Source organism: Notamacropus eugenii, chromosome 1, assembly GCF_028372415.1.
Source record: "Notamacropus eugenii isolate mMacEug1 chromosome 1, mMacEug1.pri_v2, whole genome shotgun sequence".
Classification (NCBI taxonomy): Eukaryota; Metazoa; Chordata; class Mammalia; order Diprotodontia; family Macropodidae; genus Notamacropus; species Notamacropus eugenii.
The window spans coordinates 618,632,546-618,645,818 of record NC_092872.1 but is presented as its reverse complement, the minus strand read 5'-3'; the positions used below and the strand labels follow the sequence as shown (position 1 = coordinate 618,645,818).

Here is a 13,273-nt window from a genome sequence, read left to right as displayed (position 1 = left end):
GTAGTCTACATAGATAGTCTCTCAGGATGATGGCAGGGAAGATGAGATGATTGTGAGCCATGTGTTCAAGTCATAATGAAAGGCATGAGTGCGATAAGAGACTGGTTAATAACGTGACAAAGACAGGGGGAGGGCAGTTATAGTCAGCTGGAATGAACTTCAAAAGAGATGTTGTTAAGTGACAACAGTAGAGCAAAAGTACAGAACTGACAATAAGGGAGCAAAAGTTCTCTGAAATAAGAAAGGGGAAAACAGTCAGCATTAAAGAAGCCAACCAAAAAAGTGGCTCAGGGGAAAACCAGATTTCAGGTGGTGAAAGGAGTTAGGTTGAGAGATATGCTGACAACCTAGGAGCAGGGGAAGAAAAAAAAAGTATAAGGATGTAACATAGCCAGAAAATATCACCATACCATGTGCCTTGCCTATTCCTTATAAAAATTTTAACAGGGGGAAGTAGAAGAGGGGAGAGAAAAGGAAGAACTGAGTGGCAGTGACTAGGTCATGTTTTACAATCAATAGTTGGTCACAACTAGCTTTCTGGGGACTCCTCAAAAACATTAATAGCAAAGAATAGTCAGTTAACCCAACTGTTGTGTGCTGATGACATAAGATTCACTCATGCAACAAGAATTATTAAGTGCCTACTGCATACACAATACTAAAAGATGCTAGACTGTTTTACTCTCACCCAACTTAATATTATTTCTTCAGTCCTTAAATTTCTATTGCACTTAAAAAGACTGCTCAATTGGGCTCTTAGCATCTTACATTATTAACTAACTGCTTTATATATTTAAGTATCTGTCTTACTCAAGGAGAAAGAATATGTCTTCTATGATACTTCTTTTTTAACTCCCTAGGCAGAGTGACAGACACAAGGTAGAGACAGACGGTCAACAATGTGTTAAACTGAATAGCAAAGAGGCACATAGAAAGAAATATAATCATAATACCACAGACATTGTGCCTGTCATAATAATAGCATACACTCAGAAAATGCACTGTCTAGCTAATTAAATACAACGAATGATGTCTCTAAGCAGAGTTGTGGACTCCATTTTAATATACTGTAGTCTGAGTCCACAGAAGAGTTTTATTCACTCTTCACACTACAGTCCTGTTTGACTTAAAATATGTATTGCCACAATTAAAGTAATCAAGTTTCTAAAGACCTGAGAATGGACAGGGTGCACAGCTGGATACTATCGAAAAAATCACTGCAATTTTAAAATTAAGCAAAAGACAACCACTAAAAATATATACCTTACCTCAAAGACAGAGATATTATTCTTTCTGTAAATCTCATTAGCAGGAGGATGGAACCAACCACATTTCTTCATGTGCTGCTGTAGAATAGTTCTACTTTTCATATACTTTAGACAAAATTCACAAAGGTACAACTTAGGCAGCCTGTAAATAGAGATGAAAAAATGGGGCTTTTGATTGATTTGGGCCATACTAAATAATAATAACAAGTACTACAACCTTATTTTTTACAGGGCTTTCAAGCTTTCAAAAGTTCCCTTCCCCCCTAGATTATCTCATCTGAGTTTCATAACTACCTTCATAAAGCAAGGATCAGTATGTATCAACATCCATCCCCATTTGAAAGATAAGGAAACTAAAGCCAAGAACAATTAAATGGCTTGGTTACATCATATAGCTAATTAATTAGTGGCAGAAGCAGGATTAGAACCCAAGTTTCTTAGTTCTGTACTCTTTCTACCAGACCATGCTGAATATACAACCTATTATCTAATAACAGAAAAGAATAGATTAGAGCCAACATGGCACATTGGAAAAAGGACTAGCCTTGGGAGTCAGAAGACCTGGGTTTGAGTCTAAGGTCTGACAGTAAGCAGTTCTTTAACCTTAGGCAAGTCACATAAACTTTCTGAAGCTCAGTTCCCTCATCCTGAAAATGTGGAAGTTGAATTAAATGATTCCTCAATTGTTTTCCAGGTTGGATCTATGATGAGATGATCAAAATATTTCATTTACATATTCCTAGCTAGTATTTGATTTTTACACAACTTTTTGTGTTTTAGGAGTTTTAAAAATGTTCCTAATGAAAAATACGTTTCACAGATCAAGGAATCCCAGAATTTCTGTAGCTGAAAGGGACCTTAAAGAATCACTTAGTCTACTCTTCTGATTTTAATGATGAGTAAACTGAGGCACAAAAAATGACTCACCCAAGGCCACACTACTAGTTATCAACAAAACCAGGACCAGAACCCAGTTTTTCTGACTAAGCCAAGGCCAAAAAAATATATCACCTGGTAGCCAACATTCTGGTAATAAGTCTCTCCAAACTTAGTCTGGTCTTCTGATGACAGATGTGCCATCCATTGTCAGACCCATAATCAAAGTTCTTTCAGGGCTTGAACTCCAGTGGCATGGCCTTTGAGAACTTGGTGTGTCACCTTCATACAAGATGAAACACTGGCATAAGGCTTTAATGGAGTGTAAAAAAGAATAGACTCCACATATTTTGAATACAGAGTTAGTTTTACTCTACCCTGGACTCTAAAACTCAGGGTTCATTATTTCTCTTCAAAAGAAGAAAATATAATCAATTTTTCATTCTAAATTATATTTATGAAACTATCATATAACAAGTTGATACATAATATAACCAAGATAAAATAGCATACAGTAAAATTTTTGTTTTCTTAACTACTAACTCACATAACATTTTCACCAACTTAAAAAAAAAAGGGGGGGGGACCTGGTTACATACATTAGTAGTATGAAAATAATAGTAGAAGGGATAGGGATGGGGACTGAGCTTCTGATTTCATTGATACAGGAAAATCCTGAATGAGGAACTACCTCTATTAACATAGGTTGATACTTTCTCTGCAATTTATAGCCTAAGAGAGTAAGTGGCCCATAGCATAAGAGGAAAGTAACTTGTCTAGGGTCACAGAGCCAGGACTTGAACCCAGGTCTTCCTGGTAGTAAAAAATAATGTAAAAATGTTAAGCATACTCAATAATAATAGTGAATAAATTTCAAACAGCAGGTTAGAAAAAGGTTTTGAATTTAAAGAATATTTTTTCTTAAATTTTATGTTTTCCTAAAATTTTTATACTTTCTTTGTCCCTAATATTAATGAACGTTCTTTAAAGTTGCAAAATCATATTTTGTTACAAAATATACATGTCACTAATTTATAGTAAGCTTCTACATATTTGGATTTTTAAAAAAAACTATTTTTGGTCAATTCGAGCCTCTTACTATTTTAAGTGACTGCTACTATCATTCTGCCTTATTATCATCACCATCATCATCAATTACTATTGAGTGCCTTCTACATCTTTAAATAATTTCTACCTTTCTTCATTGGGGCAGCTAGATGGTGCAGTAGATAGAGCACCAGTGCAGGAGTCAGGAGGACCTGAGTTCAAATCTCACCTCAGACACTTGACACTCACTAGCTCTGTGACCTTGGGCAAATCACTTAACCCCAATTGTCTCATCCTGGGTCATCTCCAGTCATCCTGATGAATATCTGGTCACTGGATTCAGATAGCTCTAGAGGAGAAGTGAGACCTGCACAGCCCTCCCTCACTCAGAACAAAGTCAAGTGCAAGTCATGTCATCATTTCTCTGATGCCTTGGTCTTCTTCTGCAACGAAGGACGAACACACACCTTTCTTCATTAAATTCATATCCAATTGTCTAAGACAGAGGAGGGGACCTTCTAGGTCCTTGGCTGTAGCCTTTTGATTGAGTCCAAGTTTTACAGAACAATCCTTTTATTAAAGGAATTTGTTCTGCGAAGTTTAAATTCAGTCAAAGGGTCATACCTGAGGACCTCAAGGCCATAGTTTCCCTACCCCTGGTCTAAGAAAGTCAATATTAAAAACTCCAAACTGGCAACATTATATTACATATCTTTTTCTATGATGCTTTAGTTGTAGTCTAATTTTTTTAATCACTTCAAGTTTGAAAAGTTGATATGATGTGGCATTTCTAAGTAAGTGAAACATATTTTTTCTAAGTATCCCTTATTTTGACAGTTTCTAATATTTGTACAAATACTAACAGAATAAAGTTTTAAAATAACCTTTCAAATAACATTGGTAAAACTATGAAGCAGATGCCAAGAAGTTTTTTCCAAGCTATTTTGTTCTATTTCCCTTGTATGCTACCTCAAAATTCACAGCTTATGCTCAAATGAGAGAGTAGAAAGATAAATAACTTACCCTTCCTCACTACTAACTTTCTTAACCCTAGCTGTTTAAAAGATCCATTCATAAATCTAGGTACTTTAAAGTGGGCCAGTAGTTCAATTAACTGACATGCTGGAGTTTGAAATAAGTTTCTCTCAAAAGGAAGAGTGAAATCTACAAAGAGAATAATAATAATATCCTCATGATGGCTATTAAAATGGATGAAACATACCTTTTATTTTTCCACTCTATTTATCTTTATTCACCTTACAATGAAATCTCAATGTACAATTTTAACAATAACCTTGAAGGTTCAGAAGTAATTCTCAAGAGGTGATTTCACTTCTTCAGTTTAAAATGATGTTACCTAGTGAAAAGCAACTATGTGACTATTAGAAACTTCAAAAAAAATTTATTTTTACTACATTGTATTTATGAGGGGAATAAAAAGAACAACTGGACAAAATAAACTGTCTAAATTTTTGGAAAGCTAAATCTCAGTTTTAATAGCAGCTAATTATTTCATTCTAACTATAAAATTACAAAATAATAATAAAATTGACTTCCTAAGGTATATAATATATTTTATCTTTTTTTAAAAGCTTCGGTGACAACCTAATTCAAAAGTCAATCCATTATTACTAGACCACAAAATTTTTTTACTACCAAAAGTATCTAGTTCTTAAAATTTATAAACTTAAAAAAAAAAAAAACAAACCTATTAAATCCCATGAACTTCAAAAAGCAGCAACAGTCCACAGTAAAGAATTTGGGCATCAGTACAATCTACAGTATAATCTCAGTTGGAAAACACTGTGTTTAAGTTCAGGACCTCCCTCCAGTTCCTGAGTCACATATATGCTACATTACAAAAAGCACTTTTTGAAGACTGTAATTATTTAGTTACTGAACTAACCTGCATAAATTAAAAACGTATGAACTAGTAAAGATCCATACAAAATCTCTAACATCAACTGAAAGAAAAGCAGAAAGATAAAGAGGAGAGGGGGAGGATCATCTTATTTTTATCCTGCCAATTTCCATTGAAAATGTACTAAATTCTCATTTTTTAAAACCAATTATAATGGAATGATACTGTTGGTTTAAAAAGAATCATCTTATAAGCTTCTAATAAAAAGATTTCTTCTAGTATTAGTACACACAACCTCAGTTTTTTTACTAGAAAGAAAAACCACCATACAAAAACACTAGGAAAGTACTAAAACATACACAAAACATTAGGCACTACTGAACTTTCTGCTTCTAAAGGGTTATTTCTCAGAATCTTATGTAAGCTGTTCAACAAGAGTTAAGTTAATATTTCTAGCTCTGTGGAGTAATGTTGTTATCACCCTTTAAGATACATAGATTATTCTAGTTTTTTGCTTAATTCCTAGAATATAGTTGCTTACTCCTATCCTAAGAAACAAGGATTGACTTGCATTGATTGAAGACTGTGGAAGCAATGCTTCTCTTGATTCTAAAGTAGCTAATGGAATTCTTCTCAGGAAGGGTTCTCAACCTTAAGCAAGTAAGATGGTAGCAATCTGCTCTAATATCACTTGAGCTGATAGACATTTCTATGTCTGTCATAGACATTTCCACCTGAATATCACCTAGGCATCTCAAAGTCACCAAGTCTGAAGTATATTTGCCTCAAAAGTGCTCCTTTCTTCACTTACTTATTTCTCCTAAGGATGCTGAGACAGAATACATTCTGCCAGTCAGTTATACACTTCAGAATCAACCTCAATCCTTCCCTTTCCTTCACTTCCCATGTCTAATTAGTTGCCCAACCCTTGTTTTACCTCTTTTCTACACTTCTTTTCTACATTCCCAAGCTACCAATCCTAATTCACACCTTCATCACATCTCACCTGTATTATTGCAACAGCCTCCTCCTATTTGGACTCCAGGTTTTCAAGAGTCCTCTCCAATATGTTCTCGACACAGCTGCCAAATGAATATTCCTAAGGCACAGGTCTGACCATGTCTCTCCCTTGTTCAAGAATTTTCAGTAGCTGCCTACTGTCTCTAGAATAAAATGCACGCTCCTATCTTTCTAGACTTATTGCATACTATTCCCATTCATGTAATCTCTGCTCCAATCAAAATTATCCTAAAGTTGAAATTCCATCTCTAGCCTCTATACCTTTTTTGCCCAGGTTTTTTACTCTCTAGAAAATGCATTGTCACTTCCTCACCTCCATCTCTCAGAATCCTTTTTAGCATCCTTTAAGGCACAGCTCATGTGCCCTCTCTTATAGGAAGTTATTAAAGATTCCCCTAATTGTTAGCACTCTCTCTCTCCTCAAATTACTATTTACTTATCTTTTTACCAATTATTACACTCTAGCAGAATATCAGCTCACAAAGCTTAATGGCTATATAAATACAAAATAACAAGGAATACTTAAAAAAGTAGCTGGGGATTATCTAGTATAAATCATTCATTTTAAAGATGTGGACACTATGGCTGAACAAAACCACTGTGACTTGGGGTCAAATAACTAATTACTGACAAATCTGAGACCCAAATTCAGGTCACTGGTCTCTAAGTTTAGTATTCTTTCCTCTACACCAAGCTGTCTCTAATCTCTTTACTATTCCTACTAGAGAACAGATTGCACAGGCAACATAATATGGCACAAAGAGTACAGGCCTATTATGAAGATTATGTTCTAATCTTGGTTATTCCACTTTTCAGAGTAAAGAAAACAATACCAGTACTCCCTTCATAGTGAGACATAGGGTTGCTTGTTGAAAGGAAAACATCCATTTAATCTGATACTGGTTCCCTGAAATGCAATCACTCTTTCTAATAATAGTATATTACTCTGCAATTTTTTTTTAAAAAATTCCAATTCCTCTAATGTTTTTGCATGTTACTGGGCCTGGATTTTGTTTTAAAAGGCAAAGTAAGTTTTTAAAAGCCAACATTAAGTCCTCAATATTTGGCCAAAAACTTGGAAAGAACTTATCTGAGAACAAGAGGAAACATAATTGAGGACTATAGAATTATGGAAGGTACTTTCATGCCATGGAAAGAATACTGGATCTGGAGTGAAAGGACCTAAATTTAAATCTTGACTCTTCTATTTACTACACAATGTAACCTTGGGTGAGTAACTTAGCTACTCTGGGTCTATATCTCCTCATCCCTAAAATGAAGAGGTTAGCCTAAATGACCTCTAAAGTCCCTTCTGGCTCTGGATCTGTAAACTTAGATTTTGTGAATGGAAAAGAATTACTAAATTCAATGATTTTTTTCTCAATTTTCATTCCCCTTATCTCTCTAAAACCTTTGACACTATTGATCAGGATCTCCTTGAGACTATTCTCTCTAGGTTTTCAGGATACCACTCTCTCCTGGTTCTCCCAACTAATTACTCCTTCTCTATCTTCTTTGCTGGATCCTTCTCTAGATCATGACCTCTAACTGTGTGTGTGTTCATTCTTTGTTGCCAAAGAAGACCATGCCATCAGAGAAATAATGACATGACTTGCACTTGACTTTGTTTTTTGAGTGAGGGAGGGCTATGCAGGTCACCAGCCTCACTTCTCCTCCAGAGTCATCTGAATCCAGCGACCAGATATTCATCAGGATGACTAGAGATGACCCAGGATGAGGCAACTGGGGTTAAATGACTTGCCCAAGGTCACAGAGCTAGTGAGTGTCAAGTGTCTGAGGTGAGATTTGAACTCAGGTCCTCCTGACTCCTGCACTGGTGCTCTATCCACTGCACCACTTAGCTGCCCAATGACCTCTAACTATAGGTGTCCCTAAGACAGGTTCTGTCCTGAGTCCTCTTCTCTTCTCCTTCTACACTAACTTTATTTCGTGAACCCACGACCTGGCCATGAATCTAATTACCTAGTCTATGCTGATAATTCTCAAACCTACCTATCCCTAACCTAACTTCCCTGCTGACCCCCAAATTCACATTTCCTGTGTTTTAGACATCTTGAAATGTATGTCAAGTAGATATCTTAAACTCAACATGTCCAAAACAGAACTCATTATCTTTCTCCCTTAACTTTCCTCCCCTCCTACCTTCTCTATTACAATAGAAAGCAAAACCATTTTCCCAGTCCCTGAGGCTCACAACCTAGGAGTCATTTTCAACTCCTCCTTATCTCTCTCTTCATATACAATCTGTTGCCAAGTCTTATTCATTTAAATTTTGCAGCATCTCTCAAATATGACTCCTTCTTGTCTCTGATACTACAATAGCCTGCCTTAAGTCTCTCTCCACTCCAGTCCATCCTTTATTTAGTCACCAAAATGATTTTCCTAAAGATACCATGTCACTCCCCTACTATTCAATAAACATCAATGGTTCTTTATTACCACCTGAATCAAATACAAAATTCTGTTCAAAGGCCTTAATAACTCTTACCTTTTCAATCTTTTTACATCTTACTCCCTAACATATTCTCTTTGATCCACTGGCCTCCTGGCTGTTCCACAAATAAGACATTCCATCTTCCAGCTCAGCATTTTCTCAGTCTGTCCCATATGTTGGGAACGCTATCCCTCCTCATCTCTATCTGTTGGCTTCCCTGGCTTCTTTTAAATCCCAGTTAAAGTCTCCCTTTCTGTAGAAAGTCTTTCCCAACCTCTCTTGATTCCAGTGCCTTCCCTCCCTTAATTATTTCCTATTTATCCTGCACATGTTTGTATATTATTTGTTTACCTGATGTCTCTCCTATCTGACTGTAAGCTACCTGAGAAAAGAACCTGTCTTTTGCCTCTTTCTGTAGCTCCAGTGCATAGCATAGTGCCTGACACAGTGGTTGCTTAATGTGTTTACTGACTGGCAAATTATAAGGATCTTGAATGTTATCAAAATTCTAGAACAGGGGTCAGTAAATTAGGGATCAAAGGCTAAATATGGTTCACTTTGTAGATCATTTTTAAACTGCACAAAACTTTATTTAAAAATGTAAAAAACATTCTTAGCTCAAGCGCTATACAAAAATAGATGGCAGGGTATATTTAGTCTGTTGACCATAGTTTGCCAAGCTGTCTTAGTATTAAAAAGTCAAAGGTAGAAAAATTCTAAAATCTTAATAAAAAGGCACTACTAGGATTAATAGAATTAATCAGTGAAGCAGATAAGATGCTGTATTGTATTATTTTATTCTGAATAAGGGTGTGCAGGTTTCATATGACACAAAAAAGGATAAGAATTGCTGTCCTAGAGGGAATCAGATTGAAGTTTAAGCTAAAAAGGTAGGTTAAATTTATGTTGTGGAAGGGCCTGAATGCCAGGCTAAGAAGTTTGAACTTTTATCAGATAGATAACTGAAACACATTTAAAGGTCTCTGAACAGAGTAATGATATAATTAGGTACATGCAGAAAAATAATTAATCTGACATGAGTACAAAAATACTAATATTGGACAAAAGTAGAAGCACAAGACTGGTTTTGAGACTAGTGCAATAATATAGGGGGGTAGTAATCAAGGCTTATATTAAAGTCATACTAGCAGAAACAGAAAGAATATTGGTGCAAAAGATATTACAGATTCAGATTCAAAAGGGCATGAAAGAATATGGGAGGGGAAAGAAAAGGGTCAAAGATCATATCAGCAATTAAACATGGAAAATTTAGCAAGTGATGGTCCTACTGAGAGAAAGAGTGAATTCAGAAGGAATAAGAAGTTTTGAAGTAAGGATAAAGGGTTGATTTTTAATAAGCTGAGTTTAAGATACCAGTGGAATATACATGTAGATTTTTTTTTCTCTATTCAACTCAATAAGCATTTATTTATCAAGTGCCTGCTAGGTACCAGGTACTGTATTAGACATTGTAGGAAATGGAAGATGTAGTTTGGGAGTTTCTACTTGACAGCAATCAGGTAGCACAATGGATAGGAGGATGAAATCAGGAAGACCTGAGATCAAATCCTGCTTCAGACACTTACTAGCTTAGTGACTTTTGGCAAGTTATTTAACCTTTCTCAGCCTCAGTTTTCTCATCTGCAAAATGAGGATAATAATAGCAATTATCTTTCAAAATTGTTGTGAAGATCAAAAGAGTTAACTTGTGTACAGTGCTCTGAAAACTTAAAAGCCCAATATAAATGCTAACTAAAAGAAAGAACACACCTGAAGGGCAGAATCTGTTCCACTTCGGTCTTTGTATCCCCCATGACTAGCACAATGCCTAGCACAAATTAATTCATAATAAATACTTACTGAATGAACAAGTGAATGGATAAATGAATGAGACAAATTTGGGAGTCATCTGAAGGAAGATAATAATTAAAATCATGAGAGCATATGATACCCAGGAGAGAATACTGGAGAATATCCACCATGGTTAAAGAAGGTGAGGGGGTGGGAGGTAGGTGGATTAGAGAAGAATCATCAAAGAAGTAAAGAAAAAATTTGACAGGAAAGAGGAAATACAAGGAGAGTACAGGGTCTAAAAGCAAAAAAGAAGTGACAATATCTAAAAAGTAGGAGTACGTTAACAGCACCAAATGATGTGCTGCGACCACCATTCCCTCTAACACTTCATTCTTTCCCCGGCCATCATCTGGCACTGGCTGTACTAGCCTCCTTACCCCTACCTTGACCCCTTGGTAAACCAGTTCAACTCTACACTATCCTCTTCTTGGGAATCCTTTGCCTTCTTTTCCTATTGCTGATCCTGCCCTGCCAAGTCCAAGCCTTGAATAACTCCCACCATCTGCTGCCTTGGCTCCTAATCACATGCTGCTGAATAAAGCTAGAAAAAAAACACAAAATTGTGCTCAATGGGTTCATTACACATTTATACATAAGTTCAACTGAGCCCTCATTGCAGCAAGGCAACCCTTTCCCAACTGACTATCCTACTCATTACAGTTGCTTTTTCATGGTTCCTTCTCCCCTAGCTTCTCAGCTAAAAAAAAAAAACCTGAAGCCAATCACTGAGAGGTCCCTCTTCTCCCCTCCTCCTCATCTTATATCACCTAGATGCCTTCCATGACTATTACCGACTTCACATGTCTCACATGAAGAGGTGAACCCTCTCTCCTTGCATACATGATCCCAATTCCATCTTTTCTTCACCAGCAAATTATCTTCTCTATCATCTCTACACTCTCATTAATCTTCAAACTCTCCTTCTGTATCTGCTAGTTCCTTGCTGCCTACAGAAATATTCTCACTTGATCCATCCATCCTAGTTAACTATCATCCCATTTCTCTCATCCATTTCACGGTTAAACTCCTTGAAAAGACTCTGTGACAGGTGTCTCTCATCTCTTTCCTCTCACCGTCCTCTTAACTTTCTGCAATCTGGCTTTCAACCCCATCATTCCACTGAAATTGGTCTCAGGAAAGTTATAAATATCTCAATTTCTAAATCTAATGTCCTTTTCTCAATTCTCATCTTTTTTGAATCAATATATGTAAAGCACTTTGAAAATCTTAAAATGCCATGTAAATGTTTGTATTCTTTGATGCTGCAGATCTCTCTCTTCCTGAAACTGTTCTCTCTAGCTTTTCAAGGAACTGCTCTTTCCCTGCCTCTCCCTGCTGTTATTCTTTGCACCAACCACTCCTTTCATTTCTTGCTTCTGTGCTTGGTCACCAGCTGTACCCCCTGCCTGGTATTTTTCTACTTCTCATGTATGCCTTCCAGTCTCCCTGGCTTTCAAGTCTCAGCTAAAATCCCAACTTCTGCAAGAAGCCTTTCCTGGGCCTTTTTAACATTAGTTCCTTTCTTATGAGTTTATTCTGTACAAATCTTACATATACAGTTATCTGCATATTATTTCTGCCATTTAATTGTGAACCCCTTAAGGGCAGGAGCTGCTTTTGCCCTTTGTGTACCCCAATGATAAGCACAGTGCCTGGCACAGTGTTGTTTTTCCCTTCATTCTCAAAGAGGACCAGTAACACCAGAAAGATGTCTTGATTTGTGAATGAGATTTAAGTGAGGCTCCTCCAGAACTACCTAAGGCCAGTGGGAAGACATAGACCAGGATGACTGGAGACAGTTCTGGATGAGACACTTCATAAATATTTGTTCATGTGACAAGGACTGAGAAAAACCTATTACTGGACTTGGTGGTACAAGGAAATCGTTAATAACTTTTGAGAAGGCAGTTTCAGCACAGTGGTGATTAGTAGCTAGATTTCAACAGGTTCAAAGGGGAGGAGGGGGAAGGCATGAACAATGAGGAAGCAAAGTCGTAATTACAGATGACTTTTTAAGAAGTCTGATTGTGAAGGAGAGGTAAGAGATATCTGGTAACTGATTTGGGCAGAAGAGTTGAGAGAAAGCTTTTCTAGAATTAGAAAGACCTAACCAAATTTGTAGACAGATAAGAAAGAGGAAATGAAAGGGGAGATTTAAAAGAGAGATTATTGCAGGAGCAAGGTCTAATTTGTTGTACAACCGAAATAAAATGAAATAAACTTCCTAAAACTGTATATAACTAAAGTAGTAGAGAGCTGAGCTGAACTCAATCTAGGTGAGGTGATTTGTAAAAATATTTTTTTCAAAGTACATTTTATCCAGGAACTCAAAGCACTTTCCAAATAATAACTCGTTAAGCTTTACAGCAGCCTACTGAAAGGTGGTTAACAAAGCAAAGAAACTGAAACATTAACTATTTATATAGTGTAATAAAAAGTCAATAATCCTGCTACTTCAAATTTATTCCCTAAACTACTCCATTTTCCATTGCTCCAAATCTTTACCCTGAAGTTTAATAAAGGCCTAATAATTGAACAAATTAATTTTCAGTGAATGGAAAATGGGGGTGAAACAAGGAAAAAAGCTAGAAACCTCAGGTAGCTATCTGGAAATCCAATTTATTCAAGTATAAGATACAGTTTCTCTACCAATGTTAGTCTTTTTTCAAAATAGACTATCAATTTCTAAGAAAAAGAACAAATTCAAGTACAAAATTTAAGCAAGCTAAAATTTCACATGTAAACACAGAGTCATATCTGAATCAATCTTTTCATTTATTGATAGCTAAATGCAAATAAATACATTTCTAGGTTATCTAGCTTTAGTAATGAAGGTGTTATATAAAGAAAGTGTTGCCAATTAGTTTTGTGAGGTTTCAAATATTAAATAAG

At 36.1% G+C, this 13,273-nt stretch overlaps 1 protein-coding gene across 8 annotated transcripts in view; it reads right to left on the bottom strand.

Annotated features, from left to right (window-relative positions):
- Positions 1 to 13,273, bottom strand: part of KAT6A (lysine acetyltransferase 6A) — a 152,175-nt gene that overhangs the window by 36,372 nt on the left and 102,530 nt on the right. For all 8 annotated transcript variants that reach the window (XM_072635076.1, XM_072635077.1, XM_072635078.1 and 5 more), the window contains one exon: positions 1,269 to 1,410. In XM_072635076.1, coding sequence (XP_072491177.1) covers positions 1,269 to 1,410 — 142 coding nt within the window. The remainder of the gene's footprint in view (positions 1 to 1,268; positions 1,411 to 13,273) is intronic.